The sequence below is a fragment of the Lathamus discolor genome, chromosome 12, assembly GCF_037157495.1.
Source record: "Lathamus discolor isolate bLatDis1 chromosome 12, bLatDis1.hap1, whole genome shotgun sequence".
In the NCBI taxonomy this organism is placed as follows: Eukaryota; Metazoa; Chordata; class Aves; order Psittaciformes; family Psittacidae; genus Lathamus; species Lathamus discolor.
The window spans coordinates 14,182,996-14,204,371 of record NC_088895.1 but is presented as its reverse complement, the minus strand read 5'-3'; the positions used below and the strand labels follow the sequence as shown (position 1 = coordinate 14,204,371).

At 49.5% G+C, this 21,376-nt stretch overlaps 1 protein-coding gene across 2 annotated transcripts in view; it reads right to left on the bottom strand.

Annotated features, from left to right (window-relative positions):
- The window catches only part of KIAA1671 (KIAA1671 ortholog), a 67,715-nt gene that overhangs the window by 23,895 nt on the left and 22,444 nt on the right, over positions 1–21,376 (bottom strand). The window contains exons 4-6 of one of the 2 annotated variants that reach the window (XM_065693115.1): positions 20,848–20,941; positions 17,050–20,229; positions 16,158–16,268 (exon numbers count right to left, since the gene is read on the bottom strand). In XM_065693115.1, the coding sequence (XP_065549187.1) occupies positions 16,158–16,268; positions 17,050–20,229; positions 20,848–20,941 (3,385 nt within the window). Of the gene's footprint in view, positions 1–12,422; positions 12,797–16,157; positions 16,269–17,049; positions 20,230–20,847; positions 20,942–21,376 lie in introns of those variants that run through there. The other variant, XM_065693118.1, reaches the window with a different exon arrangement.

The following is a 21,376-nucleotide window of genomic DNA, read 5'->3' as shown; positions in this document are numbered from 1 at the left end:
TGGGTTCAGGCTCTGTCTGATTCGGCAGCCCCCCGAAATAGCCATCAGAGAGCTGTGGACTGTAGCTGCCACACAGATCAGTCACCAGTCCCTGCACTGAGACACAATGGGCACAGAACTGAAACTCAACCAGTACCTGGTGTAACACCCACCACAGAACAGGAGGAGATGCATGACCAGATTCAACCCAAGATCCTCAGCTCTCACACTTGCTTCAAGAGCCTCTACATGTGTACATGACTTGAGGGATCTGAGAATTCCCTAGAGAATATATTCACTTTTTCATTAGACCTCCCAGAAAAGAGTGTGTTAATGTCCCATTTACCTTCCTCATCCTTAGGAGACTGTAAAACTGCTGATCTGAGGCTATCTGCAATACTAAATTTAGTCTCTCAATTTGTTCTTCTCGCCCCTCCTCGTCAACAGCTGAGCTCTGCCTGGATCCGTGCAGGGCGGGTGAGGAGGGTTATTATTCCACGTTGTTAAAACGGACTGCTTCTAGCCCTTCTATTCTGGTAGGTAAAAGAATCCACTGAGCCCTTAGAGGACCCCATGACATCGACCAGCCGAGGCTGGAGCACACTTGGAAAGTCTAAAGGACAGAGTTTTCAATAGCTGTGAGTAGCGAATGGTGGTTTGGGGCGTTTCTGGTTCAAGGGACATTTCATCTGTATGAAAAACATAAGCCGCTATTAAAAACCATTTGAAGAGACACGAATCACCTTCACAATGCGGTAGGGACTGTATCAGCCACAGGAGAGCAGCAGTTTCAGAGCGCAGGTCTGCCTGGGGTGCGCACCCCGCGCTGCAGCAGTGCCTGGGCTCCCCAGGGAGCACGCCAACTTGTGCTTGTTCCTTCCCTCCTCAGGCTCCCCAGAACACGATGCTCTGCAGCACTGCACACACTTCCCAGCTGGCAAAAGGCTCACAACTGTACTTTAATTAAATAACAGCGTGTGGGTTACACACGGCCTCTCTTTCCTTCTTCTGGGGTGAGTCCATGCATCTTTTTATAACCACCAGCCTCCAGAACATAGCTCGAACCATACAGATGTTCTATAATTGTCTCATAGCCGCTTCAGCAGCAGTCTTTCTGGCTGAGTAAGGGTTTGTTTCTGAACAAGAACAGCACAAGATGATCTTCTGCCCTTGAAAGCTGCTAGTGATTAGCTTGAGCTGCAGCCACCCTGGGTCTGTTGAGGGTCTGCAGCTTCAGAACACAGAGCACACGCAGCTAACTGGTACTGCACAAGTGGCAAATGGGACCTCATTATTCAAACGTCGCTGGATGCTTTTATTATTAACATCAATTCCACCTACAACTCACAAACACAACCCTGCACAAAGTAACAATCCCCATTTTACCCCTTATTCAGTAGAAAAGAAAATTCAGTGGTTATATTCTATTTCTCAAGAGCTTTTTCAGCTCATTTTGAGCTTTACCTGCTCTCAAATACACGTAATTATGCTAATGACTATACAGGACTGAAAGGTCAAATGAAGACAGGCCTGCGTGTAGCACAACACATGATGGACCTGCCACGGGAGGAGGTGGAACTCACAGCTCAGCCCCATGAGGAGTGTGAGCCCTGCATGGCCACGGATCCCCCCATCACCACCACCTCCTCCCTTATGGTAACACTGGGGTGCATGGAACCAGGAGGCCAACCCTGCTGAAACACCATCAAAAGGACACTAGGGATTAGTTTGCATCTCAGCTGCATCCCTGAGTGGTCCTTTGCCAGCAGAGCAGAAGTGCAAGTTTAAACTAACGCTGCCCACCCTTCTCTAACCAAGAGAACAGTGTCGGCTTTTCTCTTGTGGGACCCTCAGGCAGAAACCCACCGTCCCGGTGCTGACCTGCCTCACACCCCATCGCTCCCCTTACGTTAGCAATTATTAGCAATTCACGCGTTTCTGAAGCGTTTCCTGCAAGCCATCGCCCCACATATGCCCAAGTACTCGCCAAGCTCACGACAGCTTCAATCCCATCCCGGGCCTCCTGGTTTGTCCAGTCTCAGCACCACGAGGAGCGAAGCCTGCCCTTGTAAGGCTGTCCTGGGCCTGCATTCCACACCGACTCTTTCCGTTTCATTAGTAAGAGAACTTAATTTAACCGGTTGTGTTTGACATTATGGACTATTTAAAGACACACAGCACTGTGCTGAGCCGAGCTGTGCCGCTCCAGCCTCAGCTACTCCGTGGGCTCCTCAGACATGGCAAGGAGCATATAAAAACCCACAAGCTAGTTTATTTCTGCCTCTGTAGTTTCTACTTTGCCACCTGAACTGCCATGTCCGCAGAAGGGCCAGCAAGCATTCCTAACCACAGGCTGAATTTCCTACATGTAACATCCCATCATTTTTACGACGTCACCTTCAGATTCTCATCTGAAGGGAAGAGGAATGCTGCAGCACTCAGTCATCTGAAATGCCAAGTAATATTCCTGAGGCTTCCCAGTGACCCCCTGTGAAGCGCTCCAGCCACCCCACATCTGGCACAGGCACAGAAGCCCAAGAGCTGGAGCAGAGGTTTGCATTGCGTTCCAAGCCAAGACCAACCGGACTGCTTAAAACCAGTTTCAACTTGGGAAAAGACACAGTGCCTAAGCCTGGGCAGATGGAGTCTGTTTGGCTTTCCATACGCAAAGGACAGAAGTGGTTGTGTATCGAGTTGGTTTCTTTACAAAGCTCCTGCCCACCCGCCAGTTCTCACTCCCCCTTTTCCTCTTGGGGATGACTTGCCGTTACCCAAAGAAAGCGACAGATCCCTGGGTGCGCTTTGGGATCAGCTGGCTTTGGGGAAGGCAAAGGCACAAGTTTCCATCAGGTTATGAGGCTTCTGGGGAGAAGCTGCCTGTGTGTGGCTGCCTGGTTAAACCCCACGTCGCTGGCAAGCAGGCAGACTTGGAGAAGTGCAGGCGCTTCCCCTGCTCCTGTCAGCGAGCTGTCACAGCTGTGCACTGAACACCCGCACTGCACAGAGCCTTCAATGTAGAGCTTTGCTCTCAGCACGCAGCGATCCCGTTCATTTACGTTTAAAAGAATGGGAATTAACACAGAGCTGAAGTTAAACAAACGGCTTATACTTAGGTGCACGAACAAAGGGCTGGAATCGCTGGGGCTCCTGCACCTGCTTTCACTTGACAGAGTTCCAAACCCGGCAGGACCTCAAAGCCGTGACAAGCTGCAGTGCAGGGATCACTGTGACATCCTTCGTCTGAAGCAGAAATAAACCCTTGGTGCAGTCAGGATCTGCGCTGAGAGAGCAGGAACAGATGATCCGATTCACACCACCGCATCCACCTCCGTCCCGAAGCCAGCAGTCCCGACGAGGACCTGCAGCAGGCCAGGAACCATCTACAGCTCAACATCCTTCAGCCTCACACCTTCCCCGTATTGCAGGCTGTGAACACAGCCTGGGTGATAATGTAAGGACCTTGAGGTTATCCCAGCATCCCAGCCTGGTTTAGGTTGAAGGGACCTTAAAGCTCCTCCAGCCCCAACCACGGGCAGGGACCCCTTCCACTGGAGCAGCTTGCTCCAAGCCCCTGTGTCCAACCTGGCCTTGAGCACTGCCAGGGATGGGGCAGCCACAGCTTCTCTGGGCACCCTGTGCCAGCGCCTCAGCACCCTCCTAGGGAAGAGCTTCTGCCTAAGAGCTCAGCTCAGCCTTCCCTCGGGCAGGTTCAAGCCATTCCCTTGGCCTGTAGCTACAGGCCCTTGCCCAAAGCTGCTCTCCAGCTTTCTTGTATGCTCCCAACACACAGTGCCGGGGCATCACCAGCTGGGACACAGGTACCAGTATGCCCACACTGGATCAAATTCACAGCACAGGCCCCTGCTGCTGGGCTACTCTGAACACAACACAAGCCTTGCTTCCCCTCTGATTTTGACACAGTATCACGTCTACCACCCCAGAATAACTGACACGCCATGGACTCTCAGCCAGTCACTAAAGTAAGTTTGCTTCTTCCTCCATCCTTCTTGCCATTGGCTGTACCTCACTTTCCCCTCCCAAAAATCCAAGATTCACACTGAAACTTGGCTCAGCCAAAGATGAAAGGCCTCAGTGGCTGTGTCAGGTTGGTTTGCTGGGGTTTCTTCTCTCTTTCTCCTGGATAACTACAACTCATTCAGATGCCCAGACTGTTCCAGCCACCCCAACCACCACCAGCAGCCTGTGGGCAGCACAAAAAGGGAAATAAAAGAGCGGACAGGCTGTTTTAGCACCAGGACTTTGCACAGTGAACTGTCCCGTAAGGACAGCCAGCGGCTGTCTCAATATTTACCCATAATATTTGTGTTCTGCTCCTGCTTTCGTTTTCTCCTGACACAAAGCAGATGAACTCACAAAGCCAGTTCTACCTTTGGCTTATCCAGAGTTTAAGCCAGCTTGCATAGAACACGACATTAAAGGCATTCCCCTCGTCCAGCCAGCTGCAAGAGACTGGAATTCCATTGCCAGGCTTTTTTCTCACATTGGGCTATTTTAAAAGCCCACAGAGGCCTCGTAAACTCTTGAGCAAGGAGAGGCTGCAGCAGCAACAGGTCCTGGATGGAGGCTTGTCCAGCTTACACAAGCACCCAGGAACACCAGAGGCAAAGCAAGGTGCTAAAGCGCTTCAGAAGGTATCTCATCAACGCAGGCCAAGGCTGCCAGATAAGGAAAACATTAACCCTGCATTCCTTGTCCTCCTCACAGAGCAATGCTTGTGATAAGAGAAAACCCATCAGTAACTCTCATGACTCTCCACATACTAGTTTCTACCTCCCTAGATAAATCTTGTCATCCTACCACCATGGCCATCCTTGATGGGATCAGTGAGAAACTGCAGCTTCCCATTTCACTGCAACCAAAGCAAGAAGCCAGACATCCCTCTTCCTGCACAAATTTCTGTGCCTTTTTACAGTACTTTGTGATTATTCCAAGCTTTTAAATACAGGCAATGGCGAACTATAGCTTTTAACCTAAGGTTTTCAGCCATTTCACTTTAAACACGAATACCAGCAGTAACCAGAGTGCCAAAAGAGTTTTCTTTGGGAAACGTTAATTTTTTTGTCCCCCCAACTCTGTTGCTCTTGAACTAAAGAAAGGCCCCGTTAAACATCCTGAACATGCACAGCTTTTGTACCTTGAATTGTTTCAGTATAAAACAAAGCGATCCACGATCAACGTTAAAGCTGAGGGAACAGGCTAAAAATACCCAGTGTTGTTTGAAAGGCCACGGCCGTAATCATTCAGCACTTCCCTTCTATCTCAATGGAGGGGGAAAAACTGAGAAACAAAGCAGCAACAGGAAATTCCGACAGCACAAATCCTCTGGAAAGCCCTGAAAACATTTGCTTTACATTTGTTTACATGCAAAGGCTGGGGCCAGGCAAAGGATGGGGAGCTGCTGGTTTCCATTTATACAAATAAGAGTCCAGGATGCAAGCTGGTTGCTGATACACACTGCCATACAGATCCCAGACATTCCCTCCAATGGGGGTTGGAAACCACAGTCGAGTTAGCTACGAGCTTAGTAGCAAGCTAAGCACTGGCTTTAGCATCACCTAAGAAAAGAGGCTTTGGAAAACCAGGAGCTGTCTTACAATAGGGGAGGTATCTGTTGTCAACATGAAGCCTGATGTGAAACCTATCCCTAAGGAAACGAAGCTGTTTGCACACTGAAATGCAAATATGGGTGTGTAAGGAAGTATAAAGCAGACTGCACTACTCCTGGGAGCAGATTCATTGTTCTGATCCAATGCACCATCTCGGCATGGGCCTGGTGCAGTTTGTCCCAAGGTCCCAACATGGGAACAGTTACTTCTCCATCTAATCCAATGGACTCTCACACCTTAAGCAAGGCAACTGCGCTCAGCTCTGGGGCCCCCACCATGAGGCCTGATGGCAATTTCCATTTCTCCCTACAAACACCTTTCCATGCATCTTTCATCTACATCAGCCACTTCCTGACAGCAGGAAGCAGAACAAATACCAGGCACAAGTTCCTACAATAGGTCCTTTATCCATTTTATCTTGCCACATGCCATTTTTATGACAAAAGCAATAGCATTTATTTGCCATGGCTGTGGGACCTCACACGTATACACGGTTCCATTACTTCTTGGACTCTTGGCTCTTGCTGCCTCCTCCTCCTGTTACACAGAGCATGTCAGCCCCACATCACCTGCTGGAAGGTGGCCCAGCCACATGAGGGCTGATGCTCCCACATCCCTTGGGATGAGGCCAGGTCACTGATGGGGACCACAAGCAGGCCAAGTCCATGCTTGCATCAAGCTACACCCAGCAGAGATGCTTTGCAGGAGCCCTGAGCAGTGTCATGGTGCAAGACCAGCCCCACAATGCTGCAGGAGGCCACATCTGAAGCTGCTTATCAGGGTCACTGCTCCAGGAGTGGCCTTCACGTACATTTCCTAGATTAAGTGCATTATTTCTTGCTTGGCCTGGAACTTCATGGAGCTAAAAGGTTGATCTGCGATCTCAACTACGTTTGCTCTATTTCCTGCCCTCAGGAATGCTGCTGAGCTAAGGAACAAATCCAGAAGTAAATCCACATCCGATATCTGCCATCTCCAGCCCTAGCAATCAAAACTTGCCAAATGAGGTACTGTGGTTAGCAACTAATCTATACTGCAGGTACTTATCAGCCTCAGCCATGAATCACTAAAGCAAATACTTCCAAGCATCATTCAGGCTTGAGAATCACCTGCAGCTACTTAAGAGAAGCTCTGCAGCACAGAACAAAGTCCTGCGTCTCTTGAGGGAAGCCCGCAACAAAGACCTATTTTCCCCCTGCTCAAGCTGCTCTCCAAACTGCTGCTTCCTTTCGGTACAGTAAACACGCGCTGGCTGCGCGAGCACCTCGCAGGCGCTGAAAGAATGGGAACAATAGTGGGAACTTGGCTGTCTCCCAGCACCAGGAGCACGGACAACAGCATGGGAAAGCAGGAACCGAGCCACAACAAGTCTGCCTCAAAACATGAGTGGGGAGGCAGCGCTTACCTCTGCTTTGTGTGTAGAACCGAGGTTTAACACCCCACTTCCAGCCGCCCATCGGAGGCGCACGCACCACTAGAGGCTCCTATTGAAGGGGAAGGGGCAGGCAGTGCCCGGCTCCAGCTGCTCCCAGCCTGGAATGACACAGTCATTCCACAACAAAAATGACCAGGTCTACAAATGGCTGCCTCTTCCTGAACAGTCCTTGTAAGTGCAGAATTAACCTAGAATGCACCATTTCATCACAGCATTTGACGGTAAATTAAACTGAAGAGCACACCTGATGACAGCAGCCTGCCCTGGATCCTGCCCCGTGTCCCCTGTGCAAGCCCGGAGGCACGGCAGGATGAGTGGCCTGGAGCCAGCGCCCGGCCTCGGTGGCTGAACAGCACTCTCTCGTGTTCCTGCTGGGAATGGGCTTCCCTATGTTCTCTGCTTGCTCTTAGCTATGACACCAGTTAGAATTCCTCTTCCACAGCAGCTTCCAGGAATTAGGAAAACATCTTCTCAGATTTCTCCCCGCAACAGGGCTCCATTTCCTGCCTGAAAGGCACATTGACACCTCAGACACTACCTGGCTGTGAGGGATTTGTGAGTGTCCAGGAAAAGGCACGTGCCTGAACCACAACCGCCCCATCATCGGAGGTGAACCTGTAACAGAACAGACGCTGTCCAGAGGAAACCGCAGGCAGCGCACACAAGGGGAAGCCACAGAGCACCCACAGCACGTGCCTGCCCTCCCTCCAAGCAGGGATAACCACTCCCGCAGCACACAGATCCACCATTAGGGTTTCCCTCCATCCCCCTGGAAATGCTGCAGCAGTGACATGCGATTGCCGTAGCTGTTAGCGAACTGCCACTTCCTCTGGAGTCACCTGGTAAAGAGGTACCCGAACCACCCTTTAAAGGCAGCAACAAAATCTTGGCAAAACAAACCTTAAGTCTTACTGAAATGCCCCAATTTCCTTTTGATTTTGCAATTACTGTTTAATGACTGCTCATAAAGAATAAGGAAGTCTTTTAAAACCATCACAGTGCTGCAGGGCAGTGTTCCCTTTAAAACATGCCATTTTCCACTGAATGCTTCCAGGATGCGGCATTTGTTTTGCTATTCGAACAAAGACAAGTGCCAGGTTGGGATGAAACAACCCATCAGGAATGGTACCCGTGTACCAGGAGACTCGCCACCAGCATCCACAGCAGAAGGCCAAAACTGCACAACCCACTTCCATTCCAGCTGTATCACAGTACTATGTGTGTGACACAGCTGCAAGATTCCCAAGAGATTTGCTCCTACTCAGAGGAGGGCACTGAACTTCCACAGGCTTTTTGCACCTCCATTGTGTTAACTGGGAGCCAAGGCCACCCTTAGATCACACCTATGATGTTTTCAAGGCATCTTCAGTCACTTACCTGACCAAGGTACTAAGAACTGCCCCAGCACAGCTCACATCCTGACACCAACCCTTTTCTCCCTGTGAGCACAGCAGTGCCTGTTCACAGTCAGGCGGCTCCTTCCCTTCAGCACCTATTCTGGAAGAGATGCAGAGCTTCCCTATCTCCTGCCAGCTCTGCCCCCTCTGAAGCCTGGCCTCCACTCACCGAGCCGGCTTATGTTACCTGGTTCTACCTGTGACAAGGATCGTTGCTTATCACAGTGCTCCTACAGCAGCCTCAGACACAGCATCAAAGTTGCAGCATCCCACAAACACCCTGGGGCAGAGCAAGGATTGCTCACAACTTTGAGACAGCCATAGACAGAACTGCCAGGGCCCTCCAGGAGTGGCTGTGTCCACAAGCAAGCCAAAAAAGCTGGTTAATGGATAAAGGGTATTGCAGAGGAGCAGGAAACCACCTTCCTGTGGTGCAACCCTGGCATGCTGACCAGCACATGGTGTGACGGATGCAGGCAGCTGGACACTAGACTATTGAGCTGCACTTACAGGATTTCTTCTGCAAGTCAGACCTAAGGATGTCTTTTATCAGCTGCAGCAAAGCTCCTCACCATCTGGAAAAGGGATGATGAACACCCTGTGTACCCTGGAAAACACTCAAACGGAATAAATATAGCACACGGTCACTGCAAGACTGACACTTGGATATGTAATTACAATAATGAACCAATTAAAGATGATGGAAAGAGCTCAGCTAGGAGGAAGTGCACAGCAGAGCAGAGGAGGAAGTGATGACGTGGAGCACAGAGCAATGATTCAGTGCCTGAACGTCAGCTGCCGACCGCAGCGCAGTTGGTGATCAGTGAGCAGCGCTCTGGCTTCACACGTATCCAAAGGGGTCCAAGTAACACCTTTGCTCTGTAATTAAAAACCTGCCTGAAAGCAGCTCAGCCGGTGTGGATTCCAGGCGGATGGAAAAGCAGCAAGAGGAATCGGTGCTCACACCGGTTGATGGAAAACAGCCAGCCCTGGGCTGGCCAGGAAAAGGAACAGAACACCCCCAGCAGCCCGCGCCAAACCATGGTGTTGTGGTTTAAACCCATCCCCAGGCAGGTCCAACCACAGACAGTCCCAGCAAGGGCTGCAGACAGACCTAAGAGGCAGCCCGGACCCTTCTTCTCCCCATCACTGCAAGATCTTGTTTATATGATACACAGGTTATAGCTCACAGCTCCTCAAATCTGAATGCTCAGGGCCAGAGAAGCATCAGTTCATTGTGGCAGCCACAAGCCCACAAGCTGCTGAGAAATCCTCCCAACAAGCAGCACATTTATAGTATGAGAAGACAATTTACTGAGTGGTATTGAAGAGTCTGCTCTTCCCCTCTCCAGGAAACACCAAGCAACCTGTTCAAACCCAGACTGTGCTAATCACACCAGCCAGGATCTTCTGGATTCTGGAACAGCCCTCCTAAACACTCAAAGCCTTCCGCAGGGATCTGAATGACCCATCAGCACTCCTGGCCCTCCTCTTTTACTGATCTTTCTTTTGCTGGTTGGTACAGTCGCAGCCAGAGTCCTCAGGAGCTCTCATTACCCATCACAAAGTTCAATGCTAGGTGCTGGTCAGGAACCTCCTCTTCAGCTATCCCACATCAGTGTTAACACATGGACACGAAGCGAGCTGCGGTACTTCAGAGTGCTGCAGCAGGTCTCATCACGGGCGCAGATGACCCAGGTTTGATTACCTTGCTCTCCTCATTACTCCAGCTGAAAAGAGATCTCTTGGCTGCATCCCGGGACTGAACTCTGCCTGCATCTAACACAACCCACTGAACGAAAGAGGCTTCATGGTGGGCAGTCCCCACTTCCCGCATGCTCAGGCAGAGCACGGCTATGCTGTGCTCAAAAAACACTGGGGATTCCTTCTGACACTTCCCTACACATCACAACATTACATATCCTACCCGCAGATCAGGAGAGCAATCGCCAAACAATGAGCAGATAGCTGGCACTGAGTGTGGCCACTGGTGGCCAACAGCTCCACTGCTTCGCAGGAGTACCACAGATACACAGCAGGAGAGATGCAACCTATTGGGAACTCAAAACAGAGCTTTTAAAATGCATTTGCATTATAATGCTTTTTAATTAAGAGTCACAGCTTCTTCAGGCATGTCCATCTCATGAATAAAGTACCTTAGCTCCCCAGGACAGATTAAGTAACACTTGACAACTAACCCCAACTTCTCTAGTTACTCCTGATTAAAGAGAGAACTGATACCTCCTTAGTAGCCTTCAGCTGTAACGTCACCACAGAAAGTGACCGAAGGCACAAATGTACTTTTCCCTTTATATTTCTTTTATACATATATTTAATATCGTATTGTCCTTACGATATTTTCCTACAACATATCAGGAGCGGACATTAAGAAACGCTCGAGGCCCCTGAAAGAGCCTGTACACACAGAAAATAGAACACGCCTGTCCTGTTAGAGACTAAAACTGCCCAGTGTGAGGCATGACCCCCATGAGGATCTGCACTGATCAAACAGCTTGGGTTAGGTTGGGTTTTTTTCCTGGCCTAATGGAAAATCACCAGATAATGTGAAAGCAAAAGCGCTTGGAGATCTCTTTCAGCGTTCTCACCCCGGGGAGAACATCCACCCCCTCATCACACTGAAGTCAGATACACCATGGTCATGCTCTAATATGCAGTTTAAAGACAGCTTGCCTCTTAAAAACATAGCCAAATAAAATCGGAAATGGCCACAGCCTTCCGTGGGTTGCAGCACTACAGCCTCCAAGAGGGACAGACCCACTTCTCTGAGCGCTGCCTGCTCTCCCAGCTGCAAAAACTTTGCATTGGCAGCCCCAGCGTTGCTCACGACTGCTCGCAGCACACACAAGGAAAGGATTGTAAAATCCAGCTCCAAATGTGGGAGGCTAGCTTCAAAACACGCCAGCAAACAGCCAACATCAAAGGGTTTAGGGTGTCAGTGCTGGTTACACGGATTTACAGCTGAAAACGGCGTGAGATTAACGCGAACAGCACAACAGGCAAATGAAAACTGATGTCGGATTTGAACAGAAGAAATTAAAACATTACGGAATTAGGTTGAAAGTAATAGAGCATCTATTCATAACGCTTGACGATCGCATTCATCTTTTATGAATGTGAAAATATCAAATGGCAATCCCCGAGCAACAGTGACCCTTCAGAGGCTGCAGCCTGCACAAGCCGCCGGCCAGAAAGAGCTTTTCACTGAGGGCTGTTTGGGGAGGAAGCGCTGCCCGAGACAGGAGAGATCCAGAACAGCCAAATTAAACACACAGAGCTGAGAAATCACACCCTGCTGAACCAGGGGTGCTGCTGCCCGACCCAACGAACAGGCAGCAGGGGAAGGAGCACCCCTGGGAGCAGCACTCGCTAGAGCCCGGCTTCCAAACACACAGAATGGCTTGGGTTGAAGGGACCTTAAAGCTCCTCCAGCTCCAACCACGGGCAGGGACCCCTTCCACTGGAGCAGCTTGCTCCAAGCCCCTGTGTCCAACCTGGCCTTGAGCACTGCCAGGGATGGGGCAGCCACAGCTTCTCTGGGCACCCTGTGCCAGCGCCTCAGCACCCTCACAGGGAAGAGCTTCTGCCTAAGATCCAGTCTAAATCTCCCCTCTGGCAGGTTAAAGCCATTCCCCCTTTCCCTATCACTACATCAGGAAGAGTATTTCTAACACACAGTAATACAAAACTACAACTGCTATGGTTAGACATTAACAAGGAAGAAATTCCAGTTACTAGGAGGGTTTTCTGAGGCACATTCAAGTGGTTCAGAGTCTCATCATTTTAAGTGAGTGTTAAAGATAAAATAGCCTTTCTCACCCAAAATAACCCCCAAGTTCAATGCCACTATCCAGCTACACCAGAAAAAACTCCAAAGTAAAGCCACTGCTGCATGTGAACATCCTCAGGATCTCTGAAAACAGCTACGAACACCCAACTTGGCAAGCACAACTGGAGTACTCTTACCCACAGGTACTGCAGCAGCTTCAGCAGACGCGGACAGTAATAATACTCCATCTTCCACAGCTAAAGTTCACGCAGAACCATGGTGGGCAGAGCCAGGCTCCTGCTCCTCCCCGCCTCCAGCAGCAGCTCAAAGCAGACCGGTGGGATGAGAAGCAGCAGGAATGCCGTAGGAATGGTGTGTGCTGCCCGGCCCCACGTCACCACGCGCTGCTCTGCGCCTTTAACAGATGCTGGGGCTACTTATAAGCAGTAGCTGAGCTCCCAGCACCATGTGACTTCACCACTTGCTATTTAGCATCGAACTGCTCCGACCTCTCCCTTCTCCGTAATCCCGAGTGTGTTAGGCTGGAATTAATAATAGTACTTTGGGTTTCGTGCTAAAAAGCCCTTCATCTGCAGGGAAAGAGAAGCGTCTCCCCCCTCTCTGCTGGGCAGGCTGGGTTATGAAATGCTGCTAATGGTCGGGGTTGCCAGCTGACCTTATTTTCGGTTAATGTAGACGGAAAAGCAAAAACCACATGTGAAAAGAGCTCCTGCTTTAAATATGAAAACATCGTTTGTGAACCAGAAGAAACAGACACAACAAAGTGACTTTATACAGCCCTGGAATGCTCCCAGTAAGTGAATACTACCAAAAAAGGAAGCAAGCCTGGGCAAACCCGGTCCTTAACCAACACCAGCCTCCCTCCTCCGGGCTGGTTTTAGCAATAGGAAGCAGAACTGAGCGGTTGAAGGGCGGTAGGTACTTTGTGAAGAGTAGAAAGGAGAGTGCAGCACATCTACCTGCTCCGGCTTTTCTGACCCGTGTCTGGCTTTGGATGGGAAAAGGCAAGATACGTGACCAGAGCCAGTCCAGCGAGGACCCTGACGGCTGCTCCCTCGCCAGCTCTCACCTTTCCCTGTGAGGGACAGCATGGAGGGGACACAAACCCCCTCCAGGACACCACAGCCTCCTCTGATTGGAATTCTGGGTCTTTTCTATTCTGGATTCTTTCTAACCAGCACCTGGAAGATCCCGCAGAGCTGACGAGTTCTTTTCACCTTCTTCCGCTTTCCCACACACAGCTTTCAGTGCATCTGCCTGCGCTGGGACGGGTGAAGCTGCAGCACTGGATGAGAAGGCGGGCAGGGGAGCCCGTCACAGGCAGACCTGGGACCTGCTGAACTGTGCCGAGCCCAGCCACAGATTCATCTGCTCGTGTCGATACAATATTTACCTGCCCTCCCTTGCAGCTCCCTTCCAAAATATTTCCAAGAGTCAGCTCGTGATTTCCTTAAACAAATCCTCCTCCACCCACGCGCCACATCTTTATATGGAGACCAGATTTTCCCCACCAAGGGACAACAGGCCAAGGGGAATGGCTTGAACCTGGCGGAGGGGAGGCTGAGATGAGCTCTTAGGCAGAAGCTCTTCCCTGTGAGGGTGCTGAGGCACTGGCACAGGGTGCCCAGAGGAGCTGTGGCTGCCCCATCCCTGGCAGTGCTCAAGGCCAGGTTGGACACAGGGGCTTGGAGCAAGCTGCTCCAGAGGAAGGGGTCCCTGCCCGTGGTTGGAGCTGGAGGAGCTTTAAGCTCCCTTCAACCCAAACCAGGCTGGGATTCTATGATTAAATAAACCCATTAAATGCATAACCAGAGGCTTCTCAAGAATTCATGCCTACACCAGCTCTAGTACCAGAGTGCTCCCTTTGAACCACACAAAGCAGCAGTTTTGGTTCTGACCCATAGCTGCATGAAAGCTGCTCTGTTTGCAGATGAAGGCACCACCCCTTCAGCCCAATACGAGTGCAGTTACTTTACTGAGGGGCTGAGCTGCACAGCACATTCCTCACTTTGTAAATCATAAGACTCCTATCAGTGTCGATGACTTAATCAGGAGCTGAGGTTTGTGACCCAGCATCGGGGAATTAAAGATGTGTCAGCTGTGATGGAATCCTTCTGATTTATCAAAGGCAACCCTTGAAAACATCTTCTGAAACGCAGGTGGTTCACCACAGCGTGGTGCAGTCACAGTGTGCCAGACGGAGCTCAGCCTCGAGCTCCAACACAACCACAACGGGGTCTCTCCACCAGAGGGAAGTATCGAAACGTCCCAGTGACAACAGCGACCACACAGCAAGCACCACACCAAGAACTTCCCCAAAGGAAAACCAAGGCTTCACCCTTGCTGCCAGAAGAAACAGCTCAGTTTTACATCATCTTCTGCGATACCCACGTGGAGCTTTGGCAAACAAGAGAGTATGGTGAGCTTTCCACCTCCCAGCCACTTTACACGCACAAAGGCCTGGCTGCTCCTGTTGCTACCACTGCTCTGCAGAGCAAATACACCATGATCTGGCTCTTCAAAGCAATTGTGGATGCTGGACACTGCATGCTCTCATCCAGTGGGCTCACAGGCTTCCTTTCTTGCTTCAGGCTACGCTGGACAAAGTCAAAGGTTTACCCTGAGTAACCTCACACTTCATGACCAAGTTGGAGAATAAGTCATGTTTATGAGAGCACAGCACCTGAACAGTTCAACCATCCCAGCACTACTGCTGACAGCACTTTTCTCCACCATAGTCTATCTCGTCAACATCATCCTACACATCTGCACCGTAAGCTGATGGCATTTAACAGCTCTTAGGCATCAAACGATAACTGCTAACTCTGTAAATAACGCCATCTCCCCAGAGATGAAGATTCAAGTTGAAGACCATGCTGAGAATGGGAAGGGCAAGGGGATATGAGCCTTTGGATGCCTTCCATGAAGTTTTAAAACTAGAATAGGAACCCTATGAGACCTCTTCCAAAACTCCTATTAGGAAACGTTTCACAAAATCCTTACAGGATTTTGTGTGTTTCCTTTTTCTTCATTAGAAGAGACAGGAAGAACTCACTCAGCTCCTCTCCTTGTGACCTTTTTGTCTCCCCTCAGCTGAAGGGCTGTTACTAGCAGTGTGAGTAACTACAAAACCAGCATCCCTGCAAGGAGCAATACTCTCAGTCACCACACGAGTGTGCAGCAGACCAAGAGGACAGATGACCTTGGGACAGCCAGGCTGGAAACACCCTTCAGGCACCCCTTTCCACACAGTTGGAAAAGCCCTGTAAAGACCTGGGACACCCGGATTTCCAAACACAGCAAAGACGCGTGTGTGGAGTTACAACAGAGGATTCCCTGAAGCGACTACAGTGTTACTGCAGTGTATCAAAGCTGTTTCCATGCACAACGTTAAAACCAAAACCAACATCCCCCTCCCCAGCACTTGCAGTGGTTCCAAACAAGTTCCTCCAGCAAGGAAGGATTTCAGTGGCAGCACCAACGTCCCTCTTAAAACTGCAGAGTTCTGAGCTATTGTGGCTTCAACCCCTTTACTTCCCACAGCAAATTCGGGTATTTCATGTACGCAACTTTTGCAAGAGCCAGGTTTTTGCTTCGTATTTCACAGCACCTGGACACCGGACCCCATTTCCCAGCAGAAAATTCCACCGTGGGCTGAAGTCAGGACATCCTCCTGCCACTTAGGAGAACATCACCCAACAGCTCTAAGTGGGAGTTCACCCCAAAGGACAAATCAGACAACCCAAGATGTCAGCTGTGATCCTCCACATAAACAGCTCTGTGTGCTGCTCGCAGAACAAACCTGAAGCTGTCATTCCCCAGGCTCTGACATGGTTCTGTCTGTGCACTATTTCAGCTCTTGTGACCTAAGCTGAGAGCCCCCACGCGAGAACCTCCCCACAGCCACGTACCGTCCCGTTGTCCCTTCTCTCCTTGTAGAAGCTGTGGTGGCTTCTCTGGGTGGAGACCAGGGAGAAGTCTGTTCCAGCTGAACTCTGCTTGCTCCACTCTCTCCTCAAAGCCTGCGTAAAGAAAAGAACAGAGGAAGTTCAAAGCTGAAAATGCAGAATGAGAAAACATCACAGGCATCAGTGTTCAACGCGCCACCAGTCAGCATCACCTACACCTGAGGGCCATTCACCCAGTAAAAACACAGACTGGACTGAGAGGAGCTCTTAGGCAGAAGCTCTTCCCTGTGAGGGTGCTGAGGCGCTGGCACAGGGTGCCCAGAGAAGCTGTGGCTGCCCCATCCCTGGCAGTGCTCAAGGCCAGGTTGGACACAGGGGCTTGGAGCAAGCTGCTCCAGTGGAAGGGGTCCCTGCCCAGGGCAGGGCTTGGAGCTGGAGGAGCTTTAAGGTCCTTCCAACACAACCCAGGCTGGGACTCTGGGATTCCATGAATTTGCTTCCTTCAGGAAAAAAAGATAAAATAAAAAACCACCCCAAAAGAACTCCAAGCTCACTGCTGACAACTTGCGAAATAAACCCCAACTTCTCCGATCATTACAGAACTGCAGAGTTAACAGTTTAACATCCTAGCATAAATAACACACACGCACATTGCAAAGCTTTTTCAAGCTCTCCATGGAAACATCAATATTTATCCACTTGAAAGAATCTAGTCACGAAGTACAATACAAATTCCTCAAGAAACACAACCCAGAGGACAGGAACTCTACTGAATGGCCCTGCTCACTTGCTGCCAGGTCACAGCTGATGCTGAAAAGCTGTGTAGACACCTAATAAAAGCTTCTCATCACGTCCAATGTTAGCTGCATGAACACCTGGATACCCCACGTAATACCTTTTTATCCTCGTAGAAGAATGACTCTGACCGAGCTGCCACCTTGTGTTTCCATCCACTGTCGGCTCCTTCCAGAGGGAAGCTCTGCCTGGATGGGTGCGGATCCTTTCTTGCCCTCGCTTCCTGCAGCAGGAGCAGATTGTCTTTTCCTTGGTGGCTCTTTTCCGAATAGGATCGTCTCAAATCCGGGGGTGCGCTTCCAGAGCCAGAGGTATAGCTCTTCCAATCAGCTCTGCTTTTCACATGGGAAGAGTCATTCTCACACACAGTCTTATTTGCAACGTCTTTGTTCCTCACTATGGAGATCCGAGCTACATTTTTGCTCCAATCACCTTCAGGAGACACCTCCAGGGACTGCTCTTTTGTGACCAACTTCTTCTGTAAGAGGCCATCGTCTGCCTTTATGGACAACTTGGAAGCAAAATTCACTTCCACCCTTTGGTCTGTACCAACGGCGCTGATGGGCTGTACCTTATCAAGCACCAGTTTTGAACTCTGACTCCTGGAACTGAAGTTCACGTCTTCATCCTCGTCAACGATGAACGTTTTCTTCCTTGTGAACTCCACAGGGGAGTTCACAAACTTATCCGGACTAAAGCTGCTCGGATTTCCCCAGTAAGGAGGAAGGAACTTTCTGTCTTTGGACTTTGGTTTATCCAACTCAGGGCTACGGGATTCCTGTTTCTCTTTGCTCTTTTCAGTTAGAATTAGGTTCTCCAGCCTGTTGTACTCCTCTGCACACTCACCTTGTCTGTTATTAACAGAATAGTGACCTGATCCCTTCCACTCTTTCCAGCTATAGGAAGAAGCCACCCTGTCCAACTCATTTATCTTGTTCTTTGATTTCTCCCTACTCAGTAAACTTTGCTCTTCAGAGAGCTTATCTTGAGCATTACTGGCCTTCATGGAGTCATCTTTGTACTCTGCCATAAGCGCATCGATATCGAGGATCTGGGACCTGTAACCATCCTCAGCCTTCCTCCTAGGGAAATCAGAGTGGTTTTCACTCTGAGCCTGAGGGGCTGGGTCACTCTCTTTAGGTAACTGCGCAAAATGCAGGGGGGACCTGGGCTCAAGATAAGAGGAGGCTTTTCTTCTGCTACCTTTGAGATCAGTTTGAGCTGGACTTTCCAGATCCTGTTTTAACAGGAAAGCATCAACATCTATAATTTTCTCTTTAGAACGATCCAGCCCTTTTTCATGGTACTGTTGGTGATCTTTTGGAGATACATGAAAATTACCAATGGAAAACATACCATCTTTGTGGTCATCTTTGCCCCAATCTCTGTTAATACGCACTTCCCGTGAGGATTCTCTACAGTTTGCACTCCTCACGTTTGCATCTGGTTGCTGCAAGGAAGGTTTGGACCTCCCAGGAAGACCAGGGTCCAAATTAACTGTTGCTCCCTCACTTGAGCTAGAACTTGTTCGGGTTTCACCCGCACTGGGAGCACAAATGAGGCCTCTCTCTTTTTTGTTATCAGGGACCTGGTAAGTCACTGCAAAGTAAGTTGCCTTCGGCTCAAAAGGAGAACTCTGGTGTTTCAAGTCCTCATCGTGCCTGCCAAGAGCAGCTTGGGTTGCCTCCTCCCCTTCCACCCCTTCTTTGCTTTTTTTGCTTCTCTTTTTAACCAAGCCTTCATCCAACTGCAGTGAATCTGTCCTGCTCAGCCGCTTGATATTGTCAGGGGTGAGCCAGATGACTTCTTCTGTCTTGATGGGATCCTGAGGCAGGGTTCTCCTCCTCCACCTCTCGGAAATCTTCAAGTCAGAAACGCTGCTTCTGCTTCTCCTGACTCTCTCCTCTGGATCTGTGGCTCTGGTTTTTTCACTGCTTTCACGAGCTGGACCATCTAAGCTGAAGTCTTGCTCTTTGCGAGTGAAGTCTAGACTTTTCCTTAAAGCAAAAGCCCTGGGCTCCTCTTTGTTAACGGTTAGTGCTGTTGGATCAGGCTGGGGGTTACTGGATGATGTACTAAATTGTCCCCCTGAAAGCACAGAGGACTGCAGCCTGTGTTTATTGACACTTGCTGAAGGAACTTCCCAATCCAAGTTGGTTCTGAATTCATAGCTGTCTGTCCCTCCTGGTCTAAAACTCCTTCTCTCAGAAGAGGCCTTCATCACATTAGACCTCTCTGTTCTATCCAAGGAAGAGGCTTCACTCTTATCATTTTGAATTCCAGAATGCAGCTTATTTGCTTCCTCATTCACTCCCAAACACTTACTTTTGTGTGTAGAATAGGGCATTTTCTCAGCTGTTAATACCGGACCAGTCTTATCAGAATCTTTTTTCTGTTCAGGTAAAGTGCACTCAGTGGGTTCTCTCAAAGCAGCCTTGCTTGCAAACACCTTTGTGTCTCTAGCTTCTGAAACAACACTATCTTCTTTCAAGTAGAGAGTTTTACTACTTGTCCTAACCAACTGACTGGTGTGTGGAACATCCTCATCGGTTTTATTCTCCTTCACAGATGATTTCCTAGTTCTGAGAGTCACAGCCTTTTTCTCTGGAGCCATTGCAACGGCTTCACTAAGAGCTCTCTCACCACAGGTCTGGAAGATTTCATATCTTGGCTCTATTCTCTGGTAAACCACAGAGCCCTCTGCAGTTTTAGGAGCGAGCTTTTCACTTTTCTCAACCAAAGATTTTTCCAAGAGAATTCCTGAAGTCATTTTCTTGTCTTCACTTGAACAAGCTGGTTTTCCGCTTTTCTCTCCACCTGCCATATGTTTTGATAGATCAGGCTGCTTCTGATACTCCTTCTTTATACCAGTGGTTTCCTCTACTTCTCCCATCCATGAGCGTCTGCTGTGCCCTGAAGTCACCACACTGTGCTTTGCCTCAGGCTCCTCATTCACTTTCAGAGCAGCATCAGCTCCAGGGTGATCAGCAGCAACGTTATGCCTCTGGACGTGATGGTCAAACATGGTGGCGCGGACAGTTTTAATGTAGGTCTTTTCCAGAGGTGTGCTCGGGTTTAGTTTCCTTTCCAAGCTGCTCGTGAAGGAGACAGAGCTGTCACTTTGCTGGGGAAAACGCGGACTGTCTCCAAGGAAGCTCCTGCTCCTCTCCAGCTCCGCAGCTTTATGTGTTATCTTCACTATCTGCCGGGGTTTCCAAGCGTTCCCAGTAGCATGTGCCTCAGTGCAATCAGTGCCATGCCCAAGCTTGATCTCCTTGCTCTGGAACAGGAAAATCCAACAGTTAGGAGAGCACATAGCAAAGGTGTGTAACAAAGCTGATTATAAAGCTTACTTGCACCTACTCTGTGCAACATGGTCTGCTCAAGTTAAACACATCCATGTTCTCTGAACACAGAATGCACTCAGACCAAGGTAACCAAGCAAACGTATAGCTCCAGCTCCTGAATCCTGCTTGTAGCAGAATTATCCCCCAGCTTGATTTTTCCTTTTAATGCAAAAAAGGAAAGATGTGTTGGTACCCGAGACGCAGGACTCTGAGCTCCTGCGCACAGATTCCACAATGCAGTTTAATCTGTGGTCAGTTTATACCCACAAACTCCAGAGAAGACAACACATGCCAAAACAGCACAAAACTTGAGAAGGTTCATAACCCCAGCTACCACAGATCCACTCAGCACTGAAGACTTCCCTACCTGATCAGCGGGTCCTAAAGATAGACTCACACAAGCAAACCTATTAGGATTATGTCATTCTTAATACTCTCAATACCCATTTTCAAGTCACTGGCTGATAAAGACCCACAGGACAGTGCTCTCTGCCTCCCAAAGCAATGCACACCCAGCTGGAGAGCACACCAACCTGGTGCCACTTTCTTACTTTTGGGGTTTCTGGTGTTTCACCCATGGAGCCATTTCTCATTTCAGCAGGCTTCTCAGGCTTTGCTTCCCTGCTTGAGGTCGGACTTGAAAACCTAAACCAAGAGATTTCTGTTACTTCCTTTACTCCAGGGAGTTACTTAGCAAATACACTTGCACCAAAGCAGACTGGTAGAAATTAGCCAATAAATTCTATTTCTGAAAGGAGAAACATCAGCATTTCATAGTCTGCAACGGTGTACGGTGGTTTCATCGTGTCTAGACCAAAGGATTGTTGTTTCCCAAAAAACAGTTGGTGATGCAGCTGACTGTACAGCGTAAGATTTAGAGACAATGAGGCACAGTGGATACAACACCAATACCCTCACACCTCAGGGAAACATCTTTATTTTGATCCCAATGTTGAAAGACCAAGGTTCACTTGCTGAAAGACACCATGCTCATCATGTGAAGCACATCTCCCTTACACAACCTACACCCATCACTTCTCTGTCCTCCTCCTGTCATGACAGACAATCATGAGCATGGAG